Source organism: Brienomyrus brachyistius, chromosome 5, assembly GCF_023856365.1.
Source record: "Brienomyrus brachyistius isolate T26 chromosome 5, BBRACH_0.4, whole genome shotgun sequence".
Lineage (NCBI taxonomy): Eukaryota > Metazoa > Chordata > Actinopteri > Osteoglossiformes > Mormyridae > Brienomyrus > Brienomyrus brachyistius.
Genome location: NC_064537.1, coordinates 6,041,433 through 6,054,113, shown reverse-complemented (window position 1 = coordinate 6,054,113; position 12,681 = coordinate 6,041,433). Strand labels below are relative to the sequence as shown.

General features: G+C 44.3%; 1 gene segment (V, D, J or C); it reads right to left on the bottom strand.

The window, feature by feature from the left end:
• Positions 1-9,818, bottom strand: part of LOC125741972 (immunoglobulin heavy variable 3-30-like) — a 40,417-nt gene extending 30,599 nt beyond the window's left edge. The window contains 1 exon segment of the V gene segment in view: positions 9,485-9,818. Within this exon segment, the coding sequence occupies positions 9,485-9,698 (214 nt within the window).
• Between the last annotated feature and the right edge of the window lie 2,863 nt (positions 9,819-12,681).

The following is a 12,681-nucleotide window of genomic DNA, read 5'->3' as shown; positions in this document are numbered from 1 at the left end:
AATGAGCAAATATACTCTAGGGCCAGATTGGGATTAAGGGCCCATTTGGGATTAAGGGCCAGATTGGGATTTAGGGCCCATTTGGGATTTAGGGCCCATTTGGGATTAAGGGCCAGATTGGGATTAAGGGCCCATTTGGGATTAAGGGCCCTATTGGGATTTAGGGTCTTGCTCAAGGCGCCCAGCAGTGGCATCGCTCTGTCAGCCAGGCTTTTGCAGCTGCTGAGTTTCCGATCATGAGTCCTAAGGCACTGAGCCACACGCCAGAGACGACACAGAGGAAGAGTCTGTCAGCATGAGTGTGAACAGGACAAGGTCTGCTGGTGAACACGTTGCAAATATCTTTTCTAATCATTTGCATACTACTAATATTATATAGAAATGCGTTATTATCCTAGTCCCCTTACAGTGTATGAAGTACTTAATTTAAAATAAATTATGGATTTTTACGTATTTCACGACAGGGTCACATGGATCTGGAAATATTTCACTGTTTAAAAAAACTGTACAAGATGGTTCAAAATTGGTTTACATCCATCCATTCATCCATCCATCCATCCATCCATCTTCTAACACTGCTTGGCCTATGCAGGGTCACAATGGTCCAGAAGCTATGGGCACAATCCTGGGAATGACCCAGGATGAGGCACCAACCCATCGTAGGTCACTCGCATTATTCACACGCACATTTACACCTACAAACAATTTGACAATCCTAGTTTTCCTGAGGATGGGAATCATCAGAACCCTGAGGAAACTCCATGAGGACATGCGGAGAACATGGAAACTGCATGAGGACATGTGGAGAACATGGATACTCCATGACGACATGGGGAGAACATGGAAACTCCATGAGGACATGAGGAGAACATGGAAACTCCATGAGGACATGCGGAGAACATGGAAACTCCACACACATGGAGCCAAATAAGTTTCTATACAGTTTTGAGTAATTCTGTGTTCATGTTCTGACACTTACAGTTTGCTTCCCCTGTCTTCTATTTTTCTGTTTTTCACATTTTAAAAAGGTTTATTGATTTGAAATGAATTGAAGCTTAATCCGCCATTAGCAGAGGTGTGAGTGCAGGTACACTGGAGCGCTTCTTCTCACGTCTCCCACCACACTTTCCTTTTTGACATATTTACATATTTACAGCTGACAGCAAAGCCTGGGGGTTTGGATGCAGGGTTGGGGCATTTTTCAGGTGCGCTGAAGCATTTTGGGTGGTTAAAGGCCTTGCCAAAGACATGTGATTGTTTTGCTGAGGCGGGGGCTCTCACTGGCAACCTTCAGATCATGGGCACAGTGGCCCATCCCCCCCGCCCCATCCATACTGTAAATTTCAAATTTAATATGACCATTGTTTCATTCTTTAGTAAACAGGATCTAAACGCTAAGTGGCTTTTCCGATGAGCTCCCCTGACCAGAGAAAAGGGGGGATCAAGTGGAAGAAGACCACCGACTCCCTGCAGGTTGCAGCCCACAGCCGCGCAGCCCACCAGCATCCTGCAGCTAGAGCTCGCTGTCGCAGGATTTATACCAGCGACCATCTGATCATGGTCGTAACCCACTGAGCCACAGCCCAGATAGCTAAATTATTTTGGGCCACACTATTCATTTTCCTCTGGCCCAGATACTGCAATGAATGACGGCCCAGTGATGACTTAGACATGGATTTTCTGATTTGGGCCATAACCGGCCCAGTGACGGCCCAGAAGTGGTTCTTCCGGATTTGGGCCATAACCGGCCCAGTTACGACCCAGAAGTGGTTCTTCCGGATTTGGGCCATAAGAGGCCCAGTGACGGCCCAGAAGTGGTTCTTCCGGATTTGGGCCATAAGAGGCCCAGTGACGGCCCAGAAGTGGTTCTTCCGGATTTGGGCCATAACCGGCCCAGTTACGACCCAGAAGTGGTTCTTCCGGATTTGGGCCATAACCGGCCCAGTGAAGGCCCAGAAGTTGTTCTTCCGGATTTGGGCCATAACAGGCCCAGTGACGGCCCAGAAGTAGTTCTTCCCATTTTGGGCCATAACAGGCCCAGTTACGGCCCAGAAGTAGTTCTTCCCGATTTGGGCCATAACAGGCCCAGTGACGGCCCAGAAGTGGCTCTTCCCGATTTGGGCCATAACAGGCCCAGTGACGGCCCAGAAGTAGTTCTTCCCGATTTGGGCCATAACAGGCCCAGTTACGGCCCAGAAGTACTTCTTCCCGATTTGGGCCATAACAGGCCCAGTGACGGCCCAGAAGTGGTTCTTCGTGATTTGGGCCATAACAGGCCCAGTTACGGCCCAGAAGTAGTTCTTCCCGATTTGGGCCATAACAGGCCCAGTGATGGCCCAGAAGTGGTTCTAAAACACACAACACAAAACTATTAATGCCACCTGGTTCTAAAGCATAGAAAATAAATCATACCTTCAAGATCAAGACAGCACCCGGCATTTTTAGGATAAAACTATTCCAAAACACATACAGTAGTACACAAATAAGGAAATATGAATCATTATATCCATGACAGAATGTCATAAACAAGTAAACAATAAACAGGGTTATTCATTTCACCATTTTATTCACAATAACAAGTCAAAGTAATTGTATGCATGTAGGTATGCAATCTGGTCTGTAATCTCTGTTTTGGCCTGACAAAAATAAACACTTATTCTTGAACTGTAACTGTCCAGAAGGCTGCGATATCCAACACTGCACAGGATAGACAGTATGCCCCTGATTTTTCCATACGAATTTCATCCCTGATTTTCTTTGCTGTGACTTCAATATGACACACAACTTGACCAATTTACGATCATGCATAACTGATAAATCTATCGATTGATCAATTTGACATTAGACGCATATAAATATGGACAGAACTGTCATGTCCTCCATGAACAGAAAAAATAGAGGGTGCAGGTTTGGATTAGCTGTTAGTTTCTGTGGTGCAAGCTTTATCACTTCTCAGAGAGAGAAATGTCGTTCGGCGTGGCAGAGTGTTGTGCTAAATGCGTGTGTCCCACAGACAATACATGGGACTTGAGAGCTCTGCAGATGTAATCTAACGTTAAACATCTGATTAAACTTGAGCCCTGTGTTTATGTTACGTCAAGGTGTGTGACTTTTTTGAACCGGCTTTTTAAAATGAACGATCATTTCCAACATACCGTCCCGACAGAGTCTTAAGCTGAAATCTCTGACTAAAAAGGTTAAATGGAACTTTTTTTCCCTTTGTCCTGTCCGGTAGCTTTAGCAGAATCATGGTCTGAATGCACTGCTGTGCCAAACATGTTTGCTTTACCATGAGGGGCTCTATAAGCTCTGTATAGACCCCTCATGTTGATCGATTTCTTTTTATTTGAATTTTATTTATTCCATTTTTCACACATATAAAAACATTGCAGTGGGTGAGCTGGCTGTAGAGGAGGGACATATTAGGAGGAGGGAAAAAAGAAGGAAAAAAGGAAAAGGAGAAGAAAAAATAAAGAAAAAAAGGTGTGGATAGATTCAGAAAGGAGTAAACAAAATTAAAGCGTGCAGACAGTAACACAACTATACAAGCATATAAGACGCAGCCCCCGCAGCCAAAAGGGCATGAGACCCAGAGAGCCAGAGGCAACAGGTAGCCAACCCCGCGAGGGCGCGGCCGCTCCCGTACGAGCCAAGGCCAGGGCCCCTGGGACCCCAGGCGGCCGGGTGCGACCTGCCCCCGGTAGAGAGCCCCATCCATGCCGGGGAGGCCCGAGCCCCCCCCCCCCGGGCCACCACCCTGAAGAAAGGAGCCAGCAACCATGCCCAGGAGACCAACTGCACCCAGGACGGAGCAGCAAGCCCTGGACCCAGGCCCCCACCATCCACACAGACACCCCGCAAACACACATTTTAAATGGAACTTTAAAAGTAACTGAAGTATTTCACTTACCACAAATCGCTCGTCATTATTCGAACTGAATCAGCAATCTGAAGTCAATCGATGCCGTCAACAGCCTCAAATGGAGTCTGGTCAAATTGCAGTGATGCCTAAAAGACATTGATTGGTCTAAACTGAAACGTTAAAGCCCACCTATTTCAGGATTGGTTATTCAGCATAGCTGACCAAATACTAAACGGTCAATAGGAAATGCCCTATACACAAAGTATTCCAAACAGATTTATATTTTTAACAGACAAGATTTTAGAGAAGAGTCAAAAGAAGAAATAATGATTGACGATATAGTTTAAAAAAATCCAATAAGTTTTAATGGTTTTCCAATGCTAAACAAAGAATGATCATATCAGTGGGACTGTACTATGCCAGCAGCTGCTGCTTGAGTCTTTTTGTATGTCGACCATTGGCCCTATATGTTGGTGAGCCCTGCTATAGACTGTAGTCAGAATGATCTTCCATGTTAAGACTAGTTCTGGTTTGAATTTTTTGGAGAATATTTGTCTGACATCAGGCCAGAATTTTCGCCAGGTGAGGGCTAGGTACTGCACAATGCTGAAATGGATGACTGTCAGCCAAAGTCGTCCGACAAGAAAAGTCAGACAGTCAGCCAGAATCGCTCGCCGTGCGTAACTGGGAACAGTGTCTTAATTGCCAGACTTGGCCCATATCTGGCTGACATACCACTTGCTATGCCAGAACTCAGCCAGATTGAGGCCAAATCTGGGCCAGCCCTGTTTTCTATGTGCCTGGGCCACATAGACCAAACCACAATTGGACCACATCTGGCATGCCATAATATAAACAGTGCTATCATTGTCAGACCTGGCCCATATCTGGTTGACATACCACTTGCCATGCCAGAACTCAGCCAGCAGTGCCGGGTTGATGCCTGATCCGGGCCAGACCTGTCTACTATGTGGGACACTGCCTCCGACATCCTGAGGGACCCTCAGAGCTGAAGGTTCTGTAAAGCCCTGCAGTCTCTCTTGTCACTGTCACTGTCGAGCACAGTAATGACAGTCCCTTAGTCCTTTGGCAAAAGCCACACTGTGGGAAACAGGCAGCCAACCAGGCTTTGGGCTTCTGAGGGGTCAAACGGCTGGGGAACAAGTTCTGTGAGGCAGGACTCAAGTGAGGAGGGCTGATGGTCACAGGATACAAGGAAAAGTGTGGAACCAGACCAGGAAAGGGGTCTCCAGTGGACTAGGGGCTATGAGACACAGCTCAGAATTACAACAGGAACTGAAAATCTAGCTGACGGATTACAGGGAGGTTCACAGCGGCTGTACATCCTGTCCAGAACAACAGCAAACATGGCTGAGCCTGGAGCAAAGCTCAGACAGTCATTATACAGACCCTGAAATTAGAAGTGATGGTTTGGGACAGAGTCACAGCGCCCATCCTGATCACCCCACAGCGGGTAAAGTATGACCATCTCTGGTCATTTGGCTGCAGAGGCTACAATTTTTAAGAATTGTGACTCTTAAATGTCGATATAGGAGAAAGTCTCTGTCTTTACGAAATTGAAATATTGTCATTTTTTTAATTTATATTTCTAATAATTAAGTTTTTTACAACCTCATTTGAATGTCAAAAAATGAACAGATACTGCCAGCTCCAGGATAAATAATAATGTCACATCCTTACTCTCTGTGAGGAAGTAGTATTTGTACGGCTTCCCCACAGCCCCCATCACTGTGACTCTCCGGCACAGTAGTACACAGCCGTGTCTTCAGCTTTCAGGCTGTTCATCTGTAAATACACCTGATTCTTGCTGTTGTCACAGGAGATGGTGAATCTTCCCTGAAAAGTCTGGGAGTAGTAAGTGCTGTCATCTGCAGGGTCAATGCCAGCGATCCACTCCAGTCCCTTCCCAGGAGCCTGTCTGATCCAGCTCATCCAGTTGCTACTGATTGTGAACCCAGAGACTGTACATGTCAGTTTATGTGATTCTCCTGGTCGCTTCACCACTGGTTCAGACTCAGTCAGTACAATCTGAGCCTTCACACCTGTAAATAAAGAGGTAGAGCAGACTTTCAGATGAGCAAAAAGAAAGATGCAAGGAGAAAGAGAGAGAGAGAGGAGAGAGACAGGGACCTGAGAGAGCCAGTGCTGTGAGGGTGAGCAGGGCTGGTAGGAGCTTCATGGCTGCAGGACAGAGGGAGGAGCACTGAGGTAAAGTACACACTGAGTCCCAGTGACTGCTGCTCTCTGTCACACACTGACACTGGCTCCTTTAAAAGCTGTGGCAGGTTTGTACAGGATCCTCCTCTGCCATGCATGTAGTGGGCGTGGTCATGTGATAATCAGATCAATTTGATATGTAAAACATAAATAAACAAATAGTTCATGTGCGATACAGTCCACAAATAATAATAACACCTTTTGTGTAATCTACATTGCCCAGCGTCTAATATTAAATCCATATTGAAATTCAGCAATAGGGAATATATTTTATTAAATTAATTTGTGTTATTGTGTGTTGTGTATAATTGAAATGTTATTTTCTTATATTCTTTTACCAAATCAGTTACTCAGTTTTTAACAGAATAGAATGGAATATAAGTATGAAGCTATTCATATTTTAAACTATAACAACTGTATTACACAATTTACACATTTTAAGCACAATTTAGGCAATGATTTACAAGAGGAAATTAACACAGTCTCTACAGTCTATCTAAAATGGCTCTCAGTCTGATATTTGTGTCCTGCTGCCTGAATTTACTGTCACACTAATGACATCTTGTGGTTCCTGCTGGAACTGCAGTGATTGTTCGTAGTTTAATAATCCTTCTGTTTCTACAGACCACAGGCGATTCTACACCCTTCAGCCTATTTTCACATTTCATATGAATTGGATCCCATATTTCCTTAGACTGACAGTGGCAGCCCTGATCCATATAATCACCCCTGTTACAGAACACTGAGAACACAGGAATTATATTAAATGTCTTTGAAATTTATTTTTCTTATCATAAAGCTTTTTATCCTGGCAGTCTGTTGTGTTCATGTACGAAATGGGTGAAATGATTCATACTTTGGGACATTTCACTACATATATATCTTGTTCCCTAAGACATTCTTAATTGACATATTTCAAAGTATTGCTATTAAATTAAAATTTATAGATTAATAGTTTTATATTAGTTTTTATATTTACATTTATGTTAAAATGACCATACATTACTAAGGACATACTGTGTACTTCTCAGTTTTATCTATAGTACATTAATTAATCGCAGGACTGTGGGTTTTATTCTTTAGTGAGGCCCTGTAATAAGTGTCCCCATCACCACAAACCCCAGCAAACCACCCCAGTGCTTCTCCTGTCGGCTGTCGAATGAAGCTGCTACAGTAGCTGCTGTCAGTGAGTGAATAAGCAGAGACTTTACAGGAGATGATCAGAGACTCTCCTGGTTTAACAATCATAGCAGCTGGATAATGAGCTCAGTATGACACTGGGCACCTGTAGGAAAAGAAACTGCTTCTGTTGGGGGAAACTGCATTTAAATATAGTACTATAATGCAAAATATAGGTAGTCAGTAGAACAAAATGCAATTTAAAAATAATCACGTGTGTCATTCGTGACAAGGGAGGTCCGCCGTGGGATTCACCCCAATCCTCCCAAAGGATGACTCAGTATTATATACAGAGGCTGGGGACAGCAGCCCCCCCCCCCACGGAACAGCGATGGACCATGTGTGGGAGATGGGAGGGGGGGCAGAGCGGCTGCACAGGAGAGTGGTACACAGACTAATGTCAGGCACGTGTTTCTGTTTTATGAAGTATAAGAAATGAAGTTTCAGACATATTTGTTCGATATAAATCTGAATGTAAGTCCCACAGCACAAACAACTTAGAAATAAGATTCAACTTATTTCTAGATTCAAATACTATATTAAATTATTAAAATACCTAAATAAATCAATAATGGGTCTTCCTCATGGTTTTTGAGGAAGTAGTATTTGTACAGCTTCCCCACAGCCCCCATCACTGTGAGTCTCTGGCACAGTAGTACACAGCTGTGTCTTCAGCTTTCAGGCTGTTCATCTGTAAATACACCTGGTTCCTGCCGTCGTCTCTGGAGATGGTGAATCTGCCCTGAACAGACTGGGAGTAGTCAGTGTTACCATTACTCCTAACATTAGCGATCCACTCCAGTCCCTTCCCAGGAGCCTGTCTGATCCAGCTCATCCACCAACCACTGATTGTGATGCCGGAGGCTGTACATGTCAGTCTGTGTGATTCTCCAGGCTTTTTAACTGCTGGTTCAGACTCAGTCAGAGTCTGTGTATCAACACCTAGAGAAACAGAGAGAATCAAGAAATGAGAATTACTGACATCTATCATTGAAATATAAACCTGTTACTGAATATTTACCTGTTAAGTATATAACCATCAGAACTACTGGAAATCGTGTTAAAGACGCCATGACTGACAGATTCAGATCCAGTCACCTGTCAGTGCAGAGAGATAAATATATGATGATGATGTCAGGATTTGCATGAACTCCTCCTCACTGGGTGGGCAGATATACTGAAGGCAAGTGGCAGAGTCAGGGCAGTGCGGGATCTCATATGAGAAACAGGATCTGTACTATTATACAGGGATCTCATATGAGAAACAGGATCTGTACTATTATACAGGGACTCGTATGAGAAACAGGATCTGTACTATTATACAGGGACTCATGTGAGAAAACGCATAAGACTGGCCGCCCCTGACCTAGAGTATGCTGCTTCCCTGTACCTGGTTAGGTTTGCCCTCTGGAAAGCCCTACAACTGCGATATATTTAAGGAAGAGCATATCTCTGATACCCTTTGTGTGTTTCTTGCTTGGATCTTCCCAGAGAATGAAAAGGTGGGTTCAGCACCTTAACTCATGCTAATAAGTGAGCTAAAACCAAAGACAAATGTATCCTATTAGATAAAGGGGTACTGTTGTTACAATATCAATATTCAATAACAAGTTATAATACATAATTTCATTGTGCACCTTCATTATACAAAATTTAAATACAGCACTATACTCTGACAGACACAGTATATAAAAGTGTTTAGTAAAATTCAGAAAACAGAAGTATTCAAGTACAATGCAAACTACATGTAAGCAATCAATTACCAGGAAGCAAGATCTTGCATGAAAAAAGCCTTTAAAAGTATGAGGCCTCCTATTGTCATTCAGCTGTGGGTAAAGCCTGCATGTTTAGGGGAAGCTGATTTATATGAAGCTCAGATGGATGCACTTGTTTATCTCTCTGGGGGAGTGTGGAAGTGTCTTCATAATCACTGATGGTCATACTGTACTGCCCTCTATAAGGGGCTCTGGCGCCCCCATATGGTGAAGGTCTGCAAAAATAAGGAATATTTTCAGGAAATAATGTTAAATTACTATAAATTACGTATAGAGAAATAATTAATTTCTTCTATATTGCACACAGTACTTGGCCCTGGGTGCCTGAATGTGCTGTGCAGATATTAAAGTGCCTGCAGTAATCTTCTACATCGCAACGCAACCGGCCCCAGTACAAACTCTGACAGTCACAATGGAATGTCTTCATCACCTTGAAGTTCCTCGACCCCGCAGGGCCATGCATAGCACGCAGTACAGCTTTCTGCAGCCCCCATGGTACCATGACTTCCCACCTCTCTTCCACCGTCGCAGGTTCCTTCCAGACCCCCCACCCCAACCTGCAACCGCATAACGTCCCACATTGACCACAATCCCTTAGTGACGGGGGACAGCCCCACCACTCCTTCCCACCTCGGCCTCTGCATTGCCCCCAGTCACTGCAACACTGGCTGCAGGGCCTCCCAGTCCACTGCATTCCTGTGCCTCTTCACCCTCACTATTATCTGACCCCCGTTCCCTGCCCTCTTGCCTCTCACCCTGACAGTGCATCCACACTGCTGTGCCATTCCCCAGCGCGATGGGCTACTGTGAGAGAATAAGACTGAAGCTCTGCTATATCCAGTGCACCACCTGTCCTTCTGGATCTTTAATCAGCAAGAGCCACTGCAGTGTGGCGAGATCAGTGCAAAGGGTGAAAGGCTGGTCACAGAAATCACAGCGGAAGTGGCGGATCATGGTCACCGCCGCCAACAGCTGTATTCGGGTCTGGTGGGGAAAGGACAGGCCTGCTGGTTAGAGACTCCAGGGGAGCCATAAGACCTGCATCACATTAGGCCTCAGTGAGTTTTTGTATCACTCTCCCATTACATTCTCTCACTGTGATTGTCGTGCACAATAGTACACAGCTGTGTCTTCAGTCTGCAGGCTCCTCCCTTGTAAGGACACTGTTCTGCTGGAGGTGTCTCTGGAGATGGTGAATTTATTCTTAAGAGACTCTTTGTAACCAGTGCCTCCGCCACTGTTAATATATCCTATCCACTCCAGTGCTTTCCCTTCGGGTTGTCGGATCCAGTGTGTAACATAGCTGCTGTCAGTCAGTGAATAACCAGAGACTTTACAGGAGATGGTCAGAGACTCTCCTGGTCTCACTGTCATAGATCCTGGCTGTGTGAGTTGAACATTACAGTGAACACCTGTAATCAAGAAGAAAGCAAAGTACATATGAGTGTGAAACAGACAATATCATCATCATACATCACTGCTGGTTATTTATTCACTCTTCTGTTGTTCTGTTGATCTTTGTTCTTTTTGAAGAAACACAGAGACTCACAGGATGCAGCTGCCAGCAGCAGCAGAGACACAGAGATCATGGTCGGTGCTGAAGATGATCTGCTGTGAGCTGCTCTTCACCGTGTTCCTTAGGAACTACTGAGGGTTTAAAGAGAGTCAAGAATGTGCTGTTTAAATGAGGAGGGAGGAAGGAAACAGGGACTCATTTGCACAGGGGTGGAGTATGAAATGATCTTTGTAGTATTAAAGGACAGGAGGAGTGATACTACAGTGCAGGTGCTGATGTTCCGGAAGATTTACACACTAAACCTGCCACATATAGTAAAAGGAAGTTTTACCATAAGGACACTTCAATATTTTACCCAGTAAAAGAGAAATAAACATTGTACAAGACTATATATCATTGATACATTTAAAAAGTCAAAATGATAAAGCCCACGGGCGTGGGATAGAAAAAAACATAAAGTTTATTTACTTATGAACAAACAATTGTGAATATTAAGGATTAAGATGAATAGAGGGTGGGATCTCATCATTCCCACTGTAGCTGTGTTACTGTAAGCATTCTGACAGAAGAGAGCCCTCAGTTACTCTGTAGCTGATGACATCACAGTTGCTTTCATACATCCTACTGAAATATTGAATCTCTGGGGAATTTGGTTGTGAGCAAGAAAAGCACAAACACAGCTGGTCAAAGTCAGTGTGGGGCCTCAGATGGAGATCATATGGAGACACGTTCTGATGGACTTCATGGCTGTACAGCTGCTCATATCCACCTACATTCATTATACTTTTAGCATTTATTTATATTTATTTATTTTGATTAACTGGCATCCTGTCCATAGTGCCCCCAGCCTTGTACCCTGAGTGACCTAAGAGTTTATCGACAAGATGCACAGACAGAGGCAGAAGGTCACAGCCAACCTGCACACACCCACATGGCAGGTCTTCTGCCTGCCAGCCCTTTGCTCATCAGCAGGGGAGCCTCTGAGTGCTCAGTGCTGAGAGGCCTGGAGCCGCCGACTGTGAGGCACCAAGCTGAGGCGGCTAAACGGGACACAGGAGTAGAGCTGCTGTGGGCATCACTAGTGATGTCAGACTGGAAATATTAATACACTTGTGCTTTGATTCATAAGCAACACTGTTTAAACACAAACACACCCAGACTTTCCACCTGCACAGACAGCATTGGGGGAGGTGTGTGAATCAGCGGTTTGAGATCGGAAGGCTGATAGTTCAAATCCCCAGGTCAATAGAGTGATTTCACCATTCAGCCCCTGCACAATGCGCTTATCTGACAGCTCAAGGGGCTCTCTGATCCTGCCTTCTCAAAGAAAAAGAAATAATAGCACATTGGATAATACATGAAATGTTAATAAAACTATACCAGTAAAATTCCATTATAAAGCTTCCTATGTATTCAAAACACTATATAAAATATGCATTACATATTTTTATTTTTTAATAAAATAGTTCTGTTACCCAGCAGAGCAATCTCATGTTTTTTTTGCATGTACATTTAAGCGAAGTTTTCATGAATTCCTCCCTTGGGTCAATACAGTTACGTAATTTAACCAGTAAACCAGCTGGTTTATTTCTTATGATTTCTTACGATTTACTTGTCATGATGTTCCTTCATTATTTAGTTCCATTAAAAAAACTAAAAGAGACTGGCCTGTTACAATGGGTGTGAAAACTTAATCTCTCTCATTTTTCTCCATCATGTGTCGGGGTCAGTCTCTGCCTTGATCTGTTCTGCCTGTTTTCCTGTTTGGCCGACAGCTGTCACTGGCCATCCTGTTCTTTCCTAAAGTGTGTCAAAAGATTTGCAATATTTGAAATACATGTTTGAGGAAGTAGTATTTGTACGGCTTCCCCACAGCCCCCACCACTGTGACTCTCTGGCACAGTAGTACACAGCCGTGTCTTCAGCTTTCAGGCTGTTCATCTCTAAATACACCTGGTTCCTGCTGTTGTCTCCAGAGATGGTGAATCTGCCCTGAAAGGACTGGGAGTAGTAAGTGCTACCACTAGCATGGGCAGCGATCCACTCCAGTCCCTTCCCAGGAGCCTGTCTGATCCAGCTCATCCAGTTGCTACTGATTGTGAACCCAGAGG